Source organism: Ovis canadensis, chromosome 2, assembly GCF_042477335.2.
Source record: "Ovis canadensis isolate MfBH-ARS-UI-01 breed Bighorn chromosome 2, ARS-UI_OviCan_v2, whole genome shotgun sequence".
Lineage (NCBI taxonomy): Eukaryota > Metazoa > Chordata > Mammalia > Artiodactyla > Bovidae > Ovis > Ovis canadensis.
In genome coordinates this window covers 192,235,082-192,256,793 of record NC_091246.1, presented here as the reverse complement: position 1 = coordinate 192,256,793, position 21,712 = coordinate 192,235,082, and the positions used below count along the sequence as shown (strand labels likewise).

General features: G+C 44.6%; 1 protein-coding gene across 9 annotated transcripts in view; it reads left to right on the top strand.

Annotated features, from left to right (window-relative positions):
• The window catches only part of CLASP1 (cytoplasmic linker associated protein 1), a 272,797-nt gene that overhangs the window by 30,501 nt on the left and 220,584 nt on the right, over positions 1 to 21,712 (top strand). For all 9 annotated transcript variants that reach the window (XM_069574461.1, XM_069574455.1, XM_069574459.1 and 6 more), the window contains exon 2: positions 6,091 to 6,568. In XM_069574461.1, the coding sequence (XP_069430562.1) occupies positions 6,374 to 6,568 (195 nt within the window). In that variant the 5' untranslated portion in view covers positions 6,091 to 6,373. The remainder of the gene's footprint in view (positions 1 to 6,090; positions 6,569 to 21,712) is intronic.

The window sequence follows — 21,712 nt, the reverse complement described above, 5'->3', positions numbered from 1 at the left end:
TACAGCTTCCCGAGTGCTTTGTAATATGATTTCTTGTTTCTTAATCCTCTACTTCTCATGCTCCGTATGCTATAACTATCTAACATTTTCATATTTTAAGTTCTTAAGTACCTGTGCTGTGGGCTTTTAGTGAGGCAGTAGTATAGTATCGTAGTATAATGAAAATAATACTAACTTTAGGGCCAGGCAGATCTGGTGTTCGGTTACTGCCTGATAGTTAATAGCTTTTAAATCTTGGGCAAAGATTCTTTGGGAGTATTCTTGTGGTTGTTGCTGGCTGCAGGCGCCGCAGTGGCTTATAGGACCTTAGTTCCCTGACCAGGGATTGAACTTGGGCCCTGGCAGTGAAAGCTCAGAGTCCTAAGCACAGGGAATTCCCCTCTAAGCTACATTTCTCTTTTCTTTTTTTAAAAAGTTGTTGGTTTTGGCTGCGCTGGGTCTTTGTTGCGGAACATGGGCTCGAGAGTATGTAGGCTCCGCAGTTGCAGTGCTTGGGCTTGGCTGTGGCATGTGGGATCCTATTCCCTGACCAGGGATTGAACCCAGGCCCTCCTGCATTGGGAGAGCAGATGCTTAGCCACTGGACCACCAGTGACATCCTTAAGCTTCATTTTTTGTCTTCAAAGTGGGAAATAATGCCTGCTCATTCCCTACAGGTGTCTCGCTGTCTCTGTCACTGCACTTCTCCCCTCAGCCGTTCACAGGTTCCCACCTCCCTCACATGCTATTAACTGGTGTGTGACATCCTGTCCACGTTTCAAGACAGAGCTCCATTTGAGCCTTGTCTAAACGGTTTCGATGTGGTCTTCCAGGCTTTCTTGATCTATCCCTTCCCTGAGTGATTATAGTACTTACTTTGACTTTTCACTTTCATGCATTGGAGAAGGGAAAGGCAACCCACTCCAGTATTCTTGCCTAGAGAATCCCAGGGTTGGGGGAGCCTGGTAGGCTGCCGTCTATGGGGTCGCACAGGGTCGGACACGACTGAAGCGACTTAACAGCACCAGCAGCATAGCCCTTATGTGGCAGTATGGCATTCTGTCTGTGAAGTCTGCTATGTATCCTGTGTGTGTTGAATTCTTACACTGACGAGGTTTTTGTGAGTGTGTATATCTTGTTCTCTCCAAGTAAGCTAGAAGCATTTTCAAGTCAAGTCATAGATTATAGTTATTTCTCTTGTATCTTCTGTGGTTCAGTTCAGTTCAGTCACTCAGTCTTGTCCAACTCTTTGCGACCCCATGGACTGCAGCATGCCAGGCCTCCCTGTCCATCACCAACTCCCAGAGTTTACTCAAACTCATGTCCATTGAGTTGGTGATGCCTTCCAACCATCTCATCCTCTGTCGTCCCCTTCTCCTCCCGCCTTCAGTCTTTCCCAGCATCAGGGTCTTTTCCAGTGAGTCAGCTCTTTGCAGCAGGTGGCCAAAGTATTGGAGTTTCATCTTCAGCATCAGTCCTTCCAGTGAATATTCAGGACTGATTTCCCTTACGATGGACTGGTTGGATCTGCTTGTAGTCCCAGGGTCTCTGAAGAGTCTTCTCCAACACTACAGTTCAAAACCATCAATTTTTCGGCGCTCAGCTTTCTTTATAGTCCAACTCTCACATCCATACATGACTATTGGAAAAACCATAGCTTTGACTAGGTGGACCTTTGTTGGCAAAGTAATGTCTCTGCTTTTTAATATGCTGTCTAGGTTGGTCATAACTTTTCTTCCAAGGAGCAAGTGTCTTTTAATTTCATGGCTGAAGTAACCATCTGCAGTGATTTTGGAGCCCCCCAAAATAGAATCTGTCACTGTTTCCATTGCTTTCCCATCTATTTGCCATGAAGTGATGGGACCAGATGCCATGACCTTTGTTTTCTGAATGTTGAGCTTTAAGCCAACCTTTTCACTCTCCTCTTTTACTTTCATCAAGAGGCTCTTCAGTTCCTCTTCATTTTCTGCCGTAAGGGTGATGTCATCTGCATATCTGAGGTTTTTGATATTTCTTCTGGCAATCTTGATTCCAGCTTGTGCTTCATCAGCCCGGCATTTCACATGATGTACTCTGCATGTAAGTTAAATAAGCAGGGTGACAGTATACAGCCTTGATGTACTCCTTTCCTAATTTGGACCCAGTCTGTTGTTCCATGTCCAGTTTTAACTGTTGCTTCCTGACCTGCATGCAGATTTCTCAGGAGGCAGGTCAGGTGGTCTGGTATTCCCATCTCTTGAAGAATTCTCCACAGTTTGTTGTGATCCACATGGTCAAAGGCTTTGGCATAGTCAATAAAGCAGAAGTAGATGTTTCTACTGTGCTAAGATGCGATGTATCATAAATTGTTGAGTAAATAAAAGTAATCAAGATGATGGGTAAGCAAAGAAGATAAATGTATTTACCTCACTCAGGTATTCATTGTACAAATGTCCACTGACGATGCACATGTAAGATTGAAACACATTGCTGCACTATTTTGAGGCTCCTGTTAACTGGTAGAATCCATTTCCTCACACTTTTATTTTGGGCTGGCCTTGTGACTGGCTTTGACAGTAAACTGTGGCAGAAGTGATGTGCAGGTTCTGCCTCCTGGGCCTTGTGAGGCCTGGCAGTCTTCCCTTTGCCATCTTGGAATGCTCCAACCACATGTACTGAACCACAGACTATATTACTGGGTTGTTACAGATCACGTGTGGCAAGAGGTCCAGCCAATAGCCAGCATCATTGCCTCAGACATGTAGGTGATGCCATAGACTCTTCAGCCTCAGTCAGGCTGGCAGACAGCAGCAGCTACCTGAGTGATTCCAGGTAAGATTAGTGGAAGAACCTCCTGCTGAGCCCAGTCTATCATAGACTTATAAGAAGTGTTAACTTGTTACTGTTCTAAGTCACTAGTGAAAATGGCCCTACCTTTTTAACTTCTTTTGTGGAGAAGCCAGTAGTAGACTTGGAAGTTCAGAGCTCACAGCTGATTTTGGTTCTCTGCCCCACCCTCCATTGTCTTCACTCCTTTATGGTGGTGACCTAAGTGCTGCAGAGTAGTAGCTGTAAGAAAGAGGATCGAGAGAGAGCTATATTTTAAAAAAAAATGCCCTGTGCAAGCTCTTCTGATCCGGAATCTTATTTAATGAATGTGGAGCCACTAATCTCCCCATTTCCACCCTTGAAGCGCAGAGTCAAGACTGGAGGCTGTCTGACATGTGTCCCTTACATCAGGCTGTCCTGCTGTGTGTTTCATTCTTGTTGAAGCTGGTATTTTTTAAGTTCTTCCTGTTGGCCTGTAGCAGAATTGTGCTGCTTCTTATGATGTAACTGTAAATACTTAGGAAACTCTTCCTGGGGGTGCAGAGAGAGAACATGTGTACTTATTTGTTGGGTAGCTAAAAATACCTGTGAAGGAAGGCACGGGAGGTTAGCAACACCTTTTGCTTTTAGGTAGGGAAATGTGGCCGGGGGACAGGAGTAGGGGAGAGGTCTTGCACTTTTGTGCAAGAGAGGATCACCCATGACTTTTTTTTTTAATTAAAGAAAAAGAACAAAGAGGACCCAGTTGGCTTAATGCTTTGGGGCTTCCAGTGTCATTCTGTGGATTTCATACACAAGAGTTTGTGACCTGCTTCTGGGTGTGCTAAACCTTTACTGCATAATTACTGTCAAGAAGCATATACTTACTTGTTAGAAATCATATGGAATTCCAGCTGAAGGGGAAGTTTTTATATAATATGTATTTTAAAAAATAATGGGAAAGAGCCTTAAATGTGTGGGTTCCTTCCTCTCCTGGGAGTGGAGACTTTGCTGTCTGGCCTGTTGCTTCCCAGCTCACCATGAAGTCTGACCTCCTTTCCCTGAGTTGGGACAGAACTAGGCCAGACTTGTAATAACAAGGATTTGAAGGTGGGAAAGGGAAACTTACTGCCATGCAACCTTGGAAAATCACTTAACTTTGCCTCATTTTTCCCACCTGTAAGATAGGGATGTGTTAATGCCTACTTTATATAAGTGGTTGGAGAATCAGATAAATTGTATAAATCACCTTGGCATAGAGCCTGACCCCTCATGTTGATGCTCAAAACTGATATCGTCACCATCATTCCTGGTTAGTGTCTGCTGATTTGGGGCCTTTTGGAGGAGTAAGGGATACGAAATTCTTTTCACTGAGAATGAAAGATGTTTAGAGGAAGAAGGAGTGATCATTTATCTGCTGGTGTGTAACAGAGCACCACAAATTGGATGGCTTAAAGTATGAGTGAATAGTTTCTCATCATCCTGTGGTTTGACCGGGTGGTTTTTGTCTCCTTAGATGTATTTGTGTATCTGCAGTCAGATGGTGACTGGTAAGGCTGAGTGCTCCCCCGTGGACTCACTCCCATGTCTGGTGGTTGCTGCGGGCTGCTGTTTGGAGCGAGTTGGTTCTCCTCTCGTGTTCTCGCTTCTCGTGTTCAGGAGGCTAGACCAGCTTCCTCACAGCATGGCAGTCACGCACGCTCCAGGGTCAAATCTCAGTTCATTTCTGCCGTCTCTGATTTCCCACTGGCAGAGCAAGTCTCAGGACTCATCCCAGGGTCGCTGGGGAGGTTGAGATTCCATCTCGGTGGAGGAGGAGCAGCAAAGCCTCTGCAGCCATTTTTAATCTACCAATCTTGACCATAACTAGCTTCTTGGCGAATATTGGGCCCAGAAAGAAAAGGTTCTGTTGGTTTCTCCAGTTTTCATGTATCGCTGATACCTTCGTTAGTCCGACATGGGAGCTGATTAAGGAAGTGGGGGCATTTTGTTTGGACTGAAAATTGGAGTGAAGGGTAGTGGCTGCTTTGCTGTATCTAAGACCTTTCCTGTGAAGGAAGAACAAGTTCCATGGCATGGACATGACTGGAAAGCGATATCTCCTCCTCTTAAGGAAGGACTGCCACGTAAGATATCAAGGCTTCTTGATTGGAAGGAAAGCAGAAAATGGGTAATCAGGGGCTAGGGACTTTGCAGGAGTGTTTTCCTCATTGGATGACTTGACTCATCTCTCACTCTAGGACTTGGAAAGAGCACTGTGCTTTTTTGCTGAGAGTAGGGATGGGGTGGAGGTGGGGTGGGTGACAGGAAGGGAGAGAAACCTTGTGCTCAAACTGGAAGATTTACCCTGCCCTGAATTTCAATCTTACTTGATTTATAAGGTCAGACTTACCTGCTGAACCCCAAGAGTTCACACTGACTGTGTGAAGAAATTTCTATCTGGTACAGTGTCAGGGTTGCTGCGTCTTGGAGATAGGTTTTCTGTGCATCTTCTTTGGTTGGGAATTGAGAAAATACGTTGAAAAAATAAATATGTACAATTGTGCCAGGAGCTGTAGATTAAATAGTCTGCCCGTTCAGCTTGTCTAGTAAAAATGACTTTGGTACCTCCTCACATCATGTGTTTTGTTCTATGCCAAGAGTGGTTTTGAGGTCTCCTAATTCTGTAGCAAAACACCAGGCCCAGTTGGTGCTTCTGCCCATGGAGAACACTGTGTCAACAGAGTGTGGTCAGAATGTGAGCCTCTCCCCTTCTCCCTGTTGGTCACTTCTCTGGAGGAGGAGGCAGGAACCACTACCTACTCGCCCTTTGTAAAGCTGCTGAGCAGGTGTAGGTGTTGCTTTTGACTTTGATTGTTGCCACTGGGACAGCCAGTTTGGTCAGTGGTGTTTCTATGGAGCCTGCCTCACTTTCAGCACTTGGATTGTAGGAAGCTGAGAGACAGGCTACAGACATACAGGGACTCAGAGGCGGTGGAGTTTGGTTTTTGGTGGGGAGCAGAATTTAAGCTACCCATAAGTCATCCAGCTGAAGCAAAAGCTTGCTCTCCTGACTGGTGCATTTACAAGCTGGAAAACTGTGGGAAACCTCAACCCACCAACTGTGAAGCTCATTGGGTCTTTGCTTTGGGCTTCGACGTTCTTCCTGATATAAATAATAATTATGTTATTCTGACATGGTTGCCAAGCGTTCATGCTTCTCGCTCCACTTGTGCTTGTAAATGGTGCTGCAGCGAGAATGCTTTGTCTTTGATTAAATGTTTCCCAACATTTGAGCATTTTTTTATCTGTGCTGATGTGTCCTTCTCTTCTCTTGCTTTTCAGAATGGACTGCTGAATTATGAAGTATTTCAGACCCAGGAGGAGAGCGTCACTCTGCCACTCACTTCTTTCTCCTCTACTAGTTATTTAAATTGGACTTTTAATATCCTCCCAGCTGCTCTTCAGCCACACATGGTGCATTGCTGCCATTCCCCGGATTGCATCTTTGACACACAAGCTCTTAGTAACCTTCAGCAAACAAAGAGGCCGCCTCCGGGGGCCGCTCACGGGGAGGGCGTCACCCCCACCGCCCTCTAGCTTCGAGGCTCTGGATTGGAATTCCGCCATGGAGCCTCGCATGGAGGCCTGCCTGGCACAGGTGCTGCAGAAGGATGTGGGGAAACGACTGCAGGTTGGCCAAGAACTGATAGACTATTTCTCAGACAAACAGAAGTCTGCCGACCTCGAGCATGACCAGACCATGTTAGACAAACTTGTGGATGGACTCGCTACCTCTTGGGTGAACTCTAGCAATTATAAGGTAAGCCGTGTGCAAGAGGATGCTCTTCTAGGTGGCTGGGCTACCTAGAGGGGGTCAAAATGGGTCCTTTGAAGAGTCCTTTGAGAGCCATCAGCATGATTGATCCCTTGAGTAAGACACTCAGTCACGTTGTGGCTTTTGGACATTTCATTCTAGAGCAAGTAGCATTTTCTTTGATTTTTGTTGGGGATCAAAACACCCTTATTCTTCAGTGCATTGAGAGAAGGCCGTGTGACCAGATAAAGAGAGGCTTTTATGTGGAAAAGGTGTAAGTGTTTGAAGCCTTGAAGTTAAAGTGACTATCATGTCTTGCAGTGAGTGGCTCTTTGTGAATAACAAGTGGCCTCATTGATTTTCTTGGGGTTAGGGGTGGGGATTGGCAGTAGGAGCCTTCAAGCTCCTATTTTGAAGTCGGCCCAGGTACCTGGCCAGCAATAGTTATGGTTTGCCAAGGACTCTCCTGAGACCTGTTTGTAATGGCCTGAAGGGTATCCTTCAGGTTCCAAAGGTCAGGGCTCCTCAGGTGCCCTTGGTGGGTGGGAAGGGAGCAGGCGGGTCCTATGACACAAATGAGTTGTGAAGGTGGACCTTGTTGCCATTCAAAGACTGAGTTTCATGAAGGAAAACTGGACTGGACTTGAAGTGCTGAAGAGGGGTCATTTCTCCCCCTCATCCCCCTCCTCAGCCTTTAGTGTGTTAAAAAGCTGACCCCTTTGGATCTAGGTTGAGATGGAAGTCAGAGCGGGCTGTTCGCATGATTGCTCATAGGTGCTATAGACCTTATAGACAAAGGGGCTTCCAGACACAGGAGCTTTTGAGATTTTTTTTCATTGTACCAGTCTTCTGATACATACGACTCATAACGGGTACTTACATGATTTCTTTGTTTGCTCTAATATAGACTTTGTTTTCCAATTACATTGAATCTTGATCTTATCTAAGAGTCAGCAGGCTTTAGATTTATTAAGGGTGTTTACCTCGGTCCCTAATATTTCACTTAGAACTGGACTTAAAGTTTACCTTCCTTGACTTTGAAAGCTGAGCTTAAATTTTGTCTGCTTCATTCATCTATTTGTTCATTTAGCTGAACTTAATAAGTACCTCTTACCTGCTTTGTGTTGGTGCTGGGTGGGGGGAGTATTGCAGAGGGGAAGGGTGAGGTAGACTAGTGACATCTTTGAGGTCTGTGAAGTCACCCTTCCTGTGTGCAAATTAGGATGCTTCTGGCTGAGAGTAACTGAATGCTGACTTGGTTGACTTAAAGTTTGCATAAGGAGATTGAGTAATTGCTTTTAGAAACTTAAGAAGTCCACATAGTTAAAGCAATGGCTAGGGAAGAAGAGTGACTGCTTATGTCTTTTACTTGGGAGGAAACCTTCTCTGAAGCTTCCCAGCAGACTTTTTTACATTACATTGCAGCGTAACTGGGAATGGACAGGTGTCCACAGTGGCCTTCAGCCGTCACACTTCACCTCCTGGTTTCATGAAGGGGTTCAGCCTCCCCTGATACAAAACTGTGGCTGTGTGGAGGGATTGGGTACCAGACTCCTGCTAGGAAGAAGGAGGCAAGGCAAGGGGCAGAGGTACATGGATGTTAAATAAGTAACCCACAGATTTGCTGTACCGCAGGAGCTTTCTTAACCTCCCTGGGCCTTAGTTTCCTCATCCATAATGTGGGGAAGTTATTATATACACTAAATGAGAGTGAATATACAGTTATTACGAAGAAGGAAATGGCAACTCATTCTGCTATTCTTGCCTGGAGAATCCTGTGGGCAGAGGAACCTGGTGGGCTGCTGTCCATGGGGTTGCACAGAGTCGGTCATGACTGAAGCGACTTAGCATGCATGCATCCAGTTATTATATGCCAGCCACATAATCAGCTTTCAGACATTCACAGTCAGTGTCAAGACTTGGTTCCTGTCTTCACTAAAGTCGTAGTCTGGGAGGGGTGGGTAAGGATATATAAGTGAGTGGTTACAATCAGTGCTGCGTGTTGCAGTAATAAAGTGAAAGAAAGTGTTAGTCGCTCAGCCGTGCCCAACTCTTTGCGACCCCATGGACTACAGCCTGCCAGGCTCCTTTGTTCATGGGATTTTCCAGGCAAGGGCACTGGAGGGGTTTGCCAGTTTCCTTCTCCACGGGATCTTCCCGACCCAGGGATCGAACCCAGGTCTCCTGCATTGCAGGTGGATTCTTTACCAGCTGAGCCACCAGGGAAGCAGTAATAAAGATGCACAGAATTGGTGGGAAGACAGAAGAGAGTAGCAACACTGTCTAGAGGGACCCAGAGGTTTTGAAGACTGGGTCGATTTTTCATAATAGGAATTGTAGGGTCACAGTGGAGTGAAAGATTAAGACTTGAGAACCTTTGTGAAGTGATTTCCAAGAAAGACAGCTCTGGGAAGGAAAGGAAAACAGGGTTTGCTGCTGATTTGCATGTGGTCATGGACAAGTCATTTTACCTGTGCAGGGCAGGTGTTTGACTGGGTCTTCTCTCAAGGGCCTCAAGCTCTGATAGCGTGTTTGACTTTATACTGAAGGCTGTGGCATCAAGGCCATGTCGTGTGGTTCTGATCTTACCCAGTGCTGAGCACCCGTCTGGTCTGTAAGGCCTCTTAAGTGTGGTGACCATGTGCCTTGTTCACACCTGAAGCCCAGAACCTGAAACATTGCAGGTGCTCAACACATCCTAGTTCCCTGAGTGAACTCAGGAATTTAGGGGCACTCTCGGCAAATATTCCTGGTTGCTTTACTGAAATCTGGAAGTGTATTTTTAAGGGAACTACACCTGTTTTTTTTCCTCCTTAATCATGGATTGAGATTACTTACTCAGAGCCTGAAGTACACTTCAGGTTTTATTTGAAGGGATTCACTTTGTAATAGGCAATTCTCTGAAGCTTGGCTTCTTGACATTTGTTTTTTTCTTTTTAAATTCAGGACTAAAAAGATAAGGGGAAAAGAGAAGTACTTTTGACCTTCCAAAATGATAGCACTTAGGTATTGTTATTCCTTTTCCTAGTAAGAGAATGTAGATGAATGCCAACACACTGTCTTATTTTAAAAAGTAGTTTGCTGGAGCTTGGATCACTTACCTTTGAGTATTAAATGTAGTAGACAGGTTTGTACCTGGTTTTGATTAAGGTTTAATAGCTACTGATTCTTGCTTATTTACCATATGATTTAATATCTCATTTAATCTTCATAACATTCCTGCAAGATAGATGGTGGTATCCTAATTTTATACATGAGGTCATGGAAATTGCTGAGAATTAACGAGATAATTTCTCTCTGTGATCATGGAACTGGGATTTAAATGTAGGACTCTGATTTCCTAGCCAGTGTTTCTTTCATTAGAATAGAGGTCAGCAAACTTTCGTGGTAAATATATTAGGCTTGGTGGGCCCTGTGGTCTTCTTGTAACTATTTAACTAGTTTGGGCCATTATAAATGCAAAAGCAGCCCCAGATAATGTGTTCGTGAGTGGCCATAGCTGTGTTCCAGCAAGACTTAATTTACATAAACAGATGGAGGTTGGTGGCCCCTGGACCGTAGTTTACGAGCCCCGGCACTAACAGACACTGAGCGCCTGCCGTGTGTAGATACTTTCCTCACTGGTGGGAACTGTTCATGATTCATTTGGGAGAAGAGTGAGCCTTATAATTTGTACCTAATTTGGGAATGGGGGAAGCCATCATTTTGATAGAACTCAGTTTGCTTTTGGAGCATCTTATATGGTATTTCAGGAAGCCTGCCTTTTTGGCTCTTTCATGCACACTCATTTCAGGGTCGGTATATGTTCTGTTAACCTGTCACTGATGACTGTGAGCTGGCTTGGCTGAAATCAGCCTCTGTGCACTGGTACCGGCTTGAGTCTCGGAGACAGAGTTTTGGGTGAAGTAGAAAAGAATAGCATTGTTGCTTTGCTTGGCGAAAGAGGCACAGCAGGCTTCTGCCCCCTAAAACTGTGTGTCCCTTGACGTGGAACCAGGACCTTGCCTCAGGGCTGCGCTGTGTTTCTTGGCCGCTCCTCCCTTTCTCCGCATCCCTTCCCTTCCTGGATTAGCAACTGTTCCATCTGCCCTTTGGAACTCAGGGAAAATCGAGGAGCCTGCTGGTGCCCAGGAGCCCCTACAGGGTCTTGCTTGGTATTGGCTTTGGATGTTGTTGGATCATCTTGGGGAATGAGTAATTGGTTATTTAAATAGTGTCCTCATACAGCTGGAACTCCCCAGGAGTACACTGTGGGGGTGCTTTTCACCCCCATCCCCAATCCAGGGTGTCACTGTGTGGACTTTTTAAGTCTTCTGTGATGTCACAGTGACTGTGGGAGACACGGAAGAGATGGAGTCTTTATTTGTTTGTGAGACTTCTTTTCTAGATTGTGTGTGTGTGTACGCTCAGTTGTGTCCAACTCCACAGACTGTAGCCTGCCAGGCTCCTCTGTCCATGGGATTCTCCAGTCAAGAAGACTGGAGTGGGTAGCCATTCCCTTCTCCAGGGGATCTTCCCAACCCGGGGATCGAACCCGGGTTTCCTGCATTGCAGGCAGATTCTTTACCATCTGAGCCACCAGTACCAGAAGCTTTGCTAAATATGTGTTCATTTTTAACTTATTATCACCAGATGAGATGGATCTTGCTGTATTCATTTAACAGATGACGTTGATGTACAGATAAATCAGGTAACTTGATCAAAATGACAGAACTAGTAATCAAGGTTTCTGGGCCTTGAACCTAAGTGTTCATGCAATGACTAAAGTGAATTAAGCACTGATCCTGTGCGGTAGTGCCCTGAGGGCTGGGTATCCCTGGGAGAAAGACAGGCCAAGCATGGTCCCTTCCTCACAGTGGAAGTGCTGGGCCAGTGCTGGACAGTCTCACTCTGTCTCAATTTGATACATGCGGACTCCAGCCCAGGGCATTGTTGTCTCAAGGCCCAGGCCATGCTGACTTGAAATTTCTAGGATCTCTTTTAACTGAGGGCTTCCTTAATCTCTCCCCTTACCGGTCTTAGTGGTCTAAAGGTAGGACTGTAAGGAATCTATACAGTTGGAGAGGCCTTGATGGAAAGATGGGGTTAAATGGGACCAGGAAGGATCAAAAGGAGTGAGTTTCAAAGTCAGAGAGACTTCTCTTCCTTCTTGTTCCTCCGTGTCTAGCAGCACTGTCTCAGTATAGACTGTAGAAAGTTTCGTCTCTTCCATAGCTGCTCTATGGAGCACGGTATGACCACTGCCCTGGTTCAGGTGCCCTTTCTGGCCTGAGGGGAAGGTGCTAACAGATAAGGGAGGCTCCTCTGTGCCTCTCGCCTATCTCCAGAACCTTGACTTTAATTGAGGTTTTAATTTTCCCCCTGGTGTCCTTGAGAGAAGAGCCAGAAAGGATGATTGGATTCAGATTAAGTGACTTCTGTTTCTGGCTCTCTGCTTGCTGCTGCCACAGTGAGGCGGCTTCTTAGAGGCTGTTCCTTTGCCCCAGGTTTTCCCTGCTGCCTTGTCCCGTCGGTTGCGAAAGCTTAATTTTTCTGTGTATAGTTTAAATACAGGTGCCTCTCTTCTAAGTATGAAAGCTGCAGTGAGTGGTACTCAACAAAAACAAAAGCAAAGCAAAAAAAATAAAAATAAGCGAGGAAGAATTATTTTAAGAAAATTTATGTGACTTGTCAAATAAAAATGGTGTCCTCTGTGTATGTAATTAATGGCATTTCTTCCCGAGTGTGTGTTTATGTATAAGCAAGGGCAGCAAAGTGCATTGGAAGTAGTTCAGATTGGAGGGTGAACAGTCTGAATTCTCATCCTGTCTCTGCCATGTAGCCTTTTGAGCAAGTTAGTTTACTCATCTGTGAAATGAGTCTGGTGATAGCTGGTACAAAGCATTGTTATGAGGGTGCAGGGAGCCTGTATACGAAGGTGCCAGGGCTGCTTGGAGTGAGCGTGTGGTCAGTGAGAGGAAGATGATGAGGATATGCAGTTACTGGGCCCAAAGATAACAAGATCTGTAGAAAGTGAGCCTTTATGTGGGACTGAGTTTGTGTGCCTTCCTTAGTCCTGGTCAGCCTGTTCCTTAGAGCATAGGCCTTGGATCCTTTGTAACAAGATATGAATCCTTAAACCATGCACTGTTGATAACAGAGGCCCTGAGCAGAGCAGCAGCTGGCCTGGAATTCTAAGAGTGAGTTTAAAACCTACTGGCAAAGGCAGTCTGCTGATGGAGGACCCCTATTTTCAGAGGGTTTCATTTGTTCTTTTTATTTTTAACTAATATTTCACCTTGTTTAAGAAAGCTCAAATTGAAATAAGGATACATATAATGAAATCATAAATTGAATGTCAGAGCAAAAAGAAAAAGAAACAGCTAGGGTGAGAGCACAGAGCCGACAGTGAGGCTAATGAATCCATGATTTTGATGTTTACGAGTAGCTCACTTTTATGACGCACTCATTGTGTATCAGGATCCGTGAAGCACTTCTTGTTCATTGCTTTGTTTAATCATGAGGCAAGTGCCCCTGATAAGCTCTGGGATTGCTCCAGTTCAACAGCTGGAAACTGCTTAAGCGCAAAGAAGCAACTTGCCCAGGGTCACAGAACTGGAAAGTTATTTTAATCTGGATAGTCTGTCCTTGGAGCCCACATCCGTATCGGAGCAATACCGCTTCCTTTATAATGCTGTAATGATATTTATAGTATATTTATCAGAGCAAAAGAGTGTTATGGTGTACCCCACAGCTAACAGTGATGACTTTAGGAGACTGGATCCTGAGTGACAGATAAGCAGCTCATTTTGTACTTTAACAAAAAAACCAAAACGATTTAAGATAAGTGTATTTAAAACAGTTTTTGACTGATCCTAATGGAATCATGACCTTATCTACTGTTTAAACTCTTTATTTCAGAAAATACTCAAACCTACAGGGAAGTTTCACAAAACTGGAAAGAAGCATTGTTTACTATAGCCAAGAGATGGAAGTAGCCTAAGTGTCCATTAATGGATGAACTGGTTGGCCAAAAAGTTAGGGCTTTTCTGTAAAATGTTATAGAAAAACCCAAATGAACTTTCTGACCAACTCAATACGATGGAATATTATTCAGGTGCAAAAAAGAATGAAATAATGTTTCTTGTGACCTGGATGGACCTTGAGGATATAATGCTAAGTGAACTAAGACAGAAAAAGACAAGTACATCCTGTATTATCTCACTTATATGTGGAACCTAAACAAAACAAAACACAAACCAAGTTCATGAATGTCTGCCAGAGGCAGTAGTTGGGGGTTGGGCAAAATAGGTGAAGGGAGTCAAAAGGTACAGATGTCCAGCTCCAAAATGACTGAGTCCTGGTAGCGTAATGCAGTGTGGTGACCTTAGGAATGCTGCCTTGCATAGTTGAAAGTTGATAAGATAATAAATCTTAAAAGTTCTCATCACAAGAGAAAAAAATTCTGTAAATGTGTGTAATGATGGATGTTAAGTAGATTTACTGTGGTGATCATTCACAGTGTATACAAATACTGAATCATTATGTTGTCCTCCTGAAACTAACATAATACTGTATGTCAGTTATACCTCAAACCCTTTCCCGAACCCAAACATTCCTGTGCAGAGTTTCCATGTGTTTCATCCAGACCCCAGTGGCAGTGCTTCACCGCTTGTTTATCTTCTCTGTGTGTGAACTGTTGGACAGGAAGTGGTAGACGTTGTGCTCCTCACTCCTAAATATTCATGTTTCCTAAAGATAAGGGCATTCACTATATAGTCTTAATGCAGGTCTAGGACCTTAATACAGGTTCTAATACTGTATTAGGATTGATAAGAGTACTAATCCCTGGAGGAGGAAGTGGCATCCTGCTCCAGTATTCTTGCCTGGAGAATCCCGTGGACAGAGGAGCCTGGAGGGCTACAGTCCATGGGGTTGCAAAGAGTGGGACATGCGTGAGCACGCACACAGGATCCAGTCTGGGGATCTTATGCATGTTTCACCTGTTGTCCTGCTAATGTCCTTTATAGCAAAAGAAAGAAAAACTTTGTGGTCTACAATTAAGCTCCCCGGCTGCATTTTCATTCTCACCTGTATGGTCTCCTTTGACCTGGAGCAGTTCATTGCCCGTCTGTCCTTGTCTTTCTTGACTTAATACTAGGCTGTTTATTTTGTACAGTTCTTCCATTTGAGCTTGTTTTCTGCTTCTCATTGTTTGATTGGTTGCGTGTTTTGCAGTGGGAAAACCATGGAAGTGATCATTGTATCATATCAGAAAGCAGGTGGTATCTTTGTCCTAGTTGGTAAAGAGATGTTTGCCAGGTTACTTCTGAAAGTTGTTATTTTTTCCTCTTATAATGAATAGGTATCTTGTGGGGAGATATTTTGAGACTATGTAAATATCTTGTCATCAGGCTGTCACCTACTTTAGTATTTGTTGATAATCCTTGCCTCAGATAATTATTTGGATGCTAAAGGGTGATTTTCTGATTCCATCATTTCTTCTCCATTTATCAGTTGGCTTCATTTACTTTTGAAATGTATATCCTTTGTCTATTTATATAGCAGGAATTAAGTGTATACTTTGATAGTTATCCCCAAAAGGAACTACTGTGAAGAAAGAAGAAAATGTTTAAAATTAGTCTAATGTAGGTACGTTTATATTCATAAAGAATTTAAGGCCGCCTAATCCTTTGTGAACATAAAATTAATGTGATGAAATTTGGTTTGGACTCTGGGCTTCCTGGCAGGCAAAATAGAAACAGAGAGATGAAAGAAAAAAAAGAAACAGAGATGGTTATCTATCTGTATATTGTAAACAACTGTGGAAGGCGTATAGAAAGGCATGTAGCAATAGAATGTCTTCTTGGATTTAGCAGGATGTTAAAGGACACTTTGTATGAGGAAAAGAAAGAAGAGTATGGAGAACACATGAAACAGGAGGCAGTGCTGAAGGAGGCAGGCCCCTGTAGATACAGTTCAGCCGTAGCTGCTGTTTGTTGTTAGCCCCTCAGTCAGCCATGTCCGATGCCTTTCAGCTCCTAGACGGTATGCGGCCCGCCAGGCTCCTCCGTCCATGGGATTCCCAGTCAAGAATACTGGAGTAGGTTGCCGTCTCCTTCTCCAGCTCTTCCCGACCCAGGGCTTGAACCCATGACCCCTGCATTGGCAGGCGGATTCTTTTACCGCTGAGCCCCCAGGGAAGCCCTCACTAGTTAGAGCTTTGGGCTAAGGGGGAAATTGTCAGATGGCATCCAAGGTGAATAGGTAATCAAGAGCTGACTGACACCACTGAGTTAATCTTCTTAGCAGGTTAAGTAGAGGAAGAGTCTGTGACGAGGACCACAGCAAAGAATCCAGAGAAACTGGATGAAATTGGCTTGAATAGACATGGGAGTCGACCTGGAGGAATTATCTGGCCACAGCTGACTTTCACCAGGGATTTGGGGTAGGGGCAAAGACAGCTATCTGTTGTGGGCCAGATGGCTGGGGTTATAGATGGGTAGGTAGTGCTTGGTGCCAGGCCTGGTGGTGGGTCAAAATTTGTGTTTAATCATCCTTAAAGGCTTTGTGGAAGAGAGGGGGCTTTGGGCCCTTTTTGAATGAGAGAAGGGAGATAGCTTAGTGACTCCACAAAGCAGCATGTCACAGGTGTCCTTAGTAGAGGTGATTTTCTGAGAGAAGTGGCACGTTCTACACTCGTGGGGTGGAGCTAGAGCCCCAGGTAGGGAGTGCCTAGCCTCTGGCACCTTAGGAGGCCTGGGAACCAACTGGAGGGGGAATGGAAGCCACTGAAGGGCCAGAAACTCTGGGTGCTGATGTGGGTGGTGTAGACTAAGCTGAGTTGATGTAGCTTTAATGCATGATTTTCTTCCATGAGTTTTTAGCTATCATTTCTTTATCCATAGCTGTCAGCTTCTAGGTTGTTCCTTTTTTTTTTTTGTCACAAGTCTCACTGCACTGAGCATCGTTGAACACACGCATGCTCTCGCCCTCTTGTGTGTGTGTGTGCTGGAACTTCTGAAGAGTTTAATTGATGGGTCAGAGTGGGCCACGTTGCCCACCCACCGGTGCTGTGTGAGTGCCCTGAAACCAGTCCGGGGTGTTATTTTCCTGAATGTTTTTTCCTTTTTGCTGGGCAAGTGAAACGATGTCTCTGTGTTGGAGCAGTGTTGGAGAACCTTTCTACTGCTTCTGACCTTTCAGATAAAAGCAAGTCTTATAAGGATATCAAATAAATAATTTTATTTTTGTTAATCTCATTTCCCCCTTAAATGATTGATGCAGATAGGTTCTGTCTGGGCCGTCTTAAGACATTAACAGGGTAGGGGACGTCATTAGTCAGGAGGAGGGCATCCGGATACCTTTACAAAGGCTACCCTGAAGTGGATTAAAGAAGTGGGATCTCTCTTGTCATTTATTCCCACTAGCTTTTCTTTCTTTTCTTTTTTTAGACACAAATAAGAGAGTTGTGAGGAAAAAACAACTCTAATTCATTTCTTCTTAATGCTCCTTCCTTTTTCCAAGTGCTTTCACATCTCCCAGAACCTAAATATCAGTTCATCCTCTCTGGGCTTAGATGGGAGATGCTGAAGAAAGCTAAGTCGATAGTCAGTTGGTTTTTGTTGGACAGTGAGGGTAGGTGTGTGATTCTGTTCAATTCTTCGTATAATTCTAGCCCAACCCAAGGAGTTGTTTTTTTTTTTTTTCCCTAACAGTTTTATAAAGAAAAGAACTGATATTAACCTTTCTGATTGTGATGAGGAAGTTAGGTAGACTTTGAGTAGTAACTCAGTTCAAACAAGTTCAAGCCGGAGAGGGCGTTATTGGGGCAGACCACTGGCCGGGAGGGTTGTTGGATGGATTACTGTGGCAACAACATGGGGTGGGGCGTGAGGGGTCTTGATCTGTCTGGCCGGTGGCTTCTGGGACACTGTTCAGCATTGCGCTCGGCCACCATGGCCCCGCCTCACATCTTGTAGCCCCATCACCAGGGGCAAGAGTCTCTGTTCTCCCAGCTTGGAGTAAATCACCTCTCCAAGCCCCCAGCCCACCCACTGTGACCAGGGAGACATGCTGCTGCAAGGAAATGGTGGCCTTGCTCAGAAAACTTCTGTGTCAGGGGCTGGGAGAAGTCGGATGGGTTCCCCTAGCAGAAAGAGGGCTTGGCTGGGGGCCAGTGGCCTGAGTGTGGCCGCTGTGGGAACGATGAGCTTCATGGGAACGCTGTGTCTTTTTCCTGGAGAGGCTGCAGGGGCCCCCGTGGACAGCCCAGAAAGTGGCCCTGGGCTTACACCACAGCTCGTGTTGATGAGGCCTCTGCTCCTCGTGCTCAGGAGTCAGCACCCTGAGGCGGGCCCCTCACTGCTGGGCTGGCCTGGTACCTGCCATCTCTGTGTGCGCCTCACTTCTCTCCTCTGATGACCCCGTGTTATGTGGGCTTTTAGCTCTGTCATCCAGTGAGAGCTTTCCCGTCTTTCCCAGCCCCTTTAAACTGAGAACTTGTCCTTAGTGTCTGTTATACCAATTTCTGTCATTCTGGTACCAAAATGCTAGTGTTTTTGTGGATATAATGCCCCTCTTTCAGTAGTTTAAATATCTGAAATCTGGATCACATATATTTTGCTGGACTTAGAGATTCACATGCTGCTTTTTAACGTTTCAGGCGTGCTCATGCTTACCATTTGCCTGTTGGGTTAAAACCATTCCTGTGTGTCTTGCTGTAACTAAGGAAATGGTAATTAACACGAGTGAAATTGAGCCTCTTATGTTTATTCATCACTTCCATTTTTCTGCGAGCCAGCTTGGGCCTTTCATTTCTGTCAGAGCTCCAAATGGAGTAATTTTACAATTAGGAGGGGAGTGGTGATGTTCAGGAGATTGATTCCGAGGAGATTGCCTCGGGGACAGGAAGGGGATAACTCCAGGCTGCTTTCCGGCCTCCCTGAGTCAGGGTGGCTTCCTTGTGTCAGGGGCTAGACTCCTGCTCTTCTTCCCTGCAGCTCCAAGCCTGTTCTCTTTGTCCAGAACTTTTTTCCTCCCAGGACTACTCATTTTAGCCAGAATCAGCCTTCCTTCCCAGTTATGCTACTTTGAGAGAAGTGTGTTCAGAGCAGGTGGGTGAAAGGCAGTTCGCTTCCCAGGGAGTAATGCTTGGGGCCAATGCCAGACGTGCTCCCAACCCATCTCTGGGGCCACTCCCAGCTGGCTCTGTGTGGGATCCTGTTGCTTCATAAAATGAATGAGGAGGTCTAGACTCCTAGAGCCACAAAGTGCAGGGGGATGTGGGCACAATGGAGACACGCCCCCACACCGAGGACCGCTGAGGTACAGGGATTTTTTTTTAAGATGCTTATTGAACTGTTTCTTAATGCTTATTTAGTTCAAGAAACTAAACTATGTATATCATCATTGATACACATGGGGGTTATATGTTGCTTTAACGTCTGTGCTTTAGCTCTCCATGTACATCCGTACAAAAATGACTTAGACTTAACATTTTCAAATACAGAAAGAATGGCATGATGCCACAAAAACACTGGCATTTGGGTACTAGAGCTCCAAGGAGAAGTCTGGTATGGCATGTACCAGACTATTAATGGAGTGTTTTTAAGGGGGAGGAGAGCATTTAAGGGAAAAAGGAATGTTTACATTACTACTTCGTTAAGTATTTTCAGTCTTGGAGCTCTTTTTGGTAACACCTTGGCAATTAAAACACCTCGCAGAGTCGGACACAACTGACTTTCATTTGACAATTAAAAATCCTTTTTCTTTTTAAGAATTTAGGCCCTCAAAACTGTTCTTTCCACAGATCAGCTTTATTCATATTAGAGATGTGTTTCTGCCTAGGACTGTTCTCATTAATAACAGAGCAAGTGTAGTGATCAGGTTGAAGGTGGAGGAACAGGAAGTTGTCTAGAAGCAGCTTTGGAGAGAAACCTTGAGTGCCGTGGGAGAAGGATTTGTTTTTTGAGGACCATCGTTAATAATTTCATTTAAAAAATTTATTCAAGTATAGTTGATTTTCAATATTGTAATTTCTAGTGTACAGCAAGGTGATTCAGTTACATACATATATACATTCTTTTTTTATGTACTTTTCCTTTATGGTTTATCACAGAATATTGAGTATAGTTCCCTGTGCTGGACAGTAGGACTTTGTTGGTCATCCATCCTGTATACACTAGTTTGTATCTGCTAGGATTTATTTTTATAGACTGAGATCTTGATACCTTTCTGGAGAAAAAAATTGAACTGTTTCTTTAGCCAGCCCCCAAACGAAGTGCGCCCTGCTTAGGGGTGCCCTATGGAAATGGAATACCAACACAGGTGAGCTCCTGTGTTCTGTCTCCGTGGAGCCTTGATCTAGAATCTTGCTTTGACGATCGCTTCCATATCTTTTGAAATTGTGTCCTGCCTCTGACCACTCTGGCTGTTGTTCCTTATCAATTGCTGGCAAATGCTCCCAAGATGCGGAGATGTTTAGGAAGCCCTTTGTGATACTGGGACTTCCACTCATCAGTTCCTAGTTGATTCTCTCTCTCTTTTTTTTTTTCTCCTTTTTTGTTTGAAGGTGACTCTGGTTCTGTAAAATACACAATTTCTCTTGGACAAGTTAAGAGCTTGGATTCTGGGGCCAGACTGTTAGAGTTAGAGGGCCTACTCCTTCCCTTACTCTCGCACTCACTGGCTGTGTGATGCTGGGTAGTTACCTAACCTCTCTAGGCCTCAGTTTTTCATCTATAAAATGGTGACGATATCCATCTTAGGGTTGTGGTGAGGGTGAAAGAGTCCATAAACAGGCAGTGTTTGACAGCTGCACGGTGCTGTAATTGCAGGCTTGCTAGTTTCACGATTATTTTACAGTAGCCACTGTGATAATCCTTCATTTCTCTGTGGTTGGACCAGCACTATCACCACTTGCTTTTGATTACCTGTTATGACATTATCGATTCAGTGAACAGGAATTTGAGCAAACTCTTGATAATGAAGGACTGGGAAGCCTGGCCTGCTGCAGTCCATGGGGTTGCAAAGAGTCAGACACAACTAAGCAACTGAGTAACAACAAATGGGTTTAAATGGTCCCAGAACCATCAAACAGTGGCAGAAAGAGAGGCCGCAGGGGAAGAAGCCTGTGGTTGCAAAGCAACCTCATCTCGGGAAAGTCTTGGGAAAGTGCATTTAGGGAGCTTTGGTAGTGTGTCTCTGCAGGGCACTGGATGCAAGTGTACTGGCCCCTATGTCTCCATGCATTAACATATATACTAAGGTGGGTAGTGGGGTATTTCCTCCCTCCCCCTCTCCCTCACATTTCACTGAGATATGATTGACATATAACATTATATTACCTTACAGTAGGCAACATAATGATTTGTTGTGAAAGGATCACCACAAGAAATCTAGGGACCAAACATCACCTCATATAGTTACATACATTTCTTTCTTGTGATGATAACTTTTCAAATATGCTCTCTTAGCAACTTTCAGGTAGAGCATACATTGTTGTTAACTGTAGCGGTCATGCTAAGCAGTACATCCCCAGGATGTAATGTTTACTTTATTATTTAAAATTTAGTTAGTTTACTCAAGTATAATTGATCTACAGCTCTGATAGTTTCAGGTGAACAACAGAGCAATTTGATGTTTCTGTGCATTGCAAAATGATCTCCTCTCCCTCCCTTTCTCAGATGAGCACAGAAGTGATCACAGTGAAGAACAAAAGAGAGCACCTGTGAACGGGAGTGGGGCAGGGCTTGGGTTGGGGAGACAGTAGCCTGGTGGGGGTTCTATGAAAAGAGGAAGGTGGTTTTGCTTGAATGGAGTTAAAAGTGAATTAGAAGCATTTGCGCATTTTGCCAAAGTGAATAACTAGTGAGGGAGATTGTGGAAAAGGAGCTGTCTGAATATCATGAAGAGAGTCACCAGATATTTGATCTCTTGCCCCGTGTCAGAAATAATAGTAGGTTTCCATATGCTTTGTTCTTACCCTACTTCCTAGAAATTGGCTAGTCCTGAGACCCCTCAGGGTTAGGTGATGTCCTTTAGGCCACAGTGCACAGGACTGGACTTTACTGGATATTTATAGGGTGGCAAGGCCTTTGGGTCCCTCATTTAGCCTCAAGAAGATTGAGGCTGAATCTGTCTTGTTCAGGGGGTAAGTTCAGCAGCTGC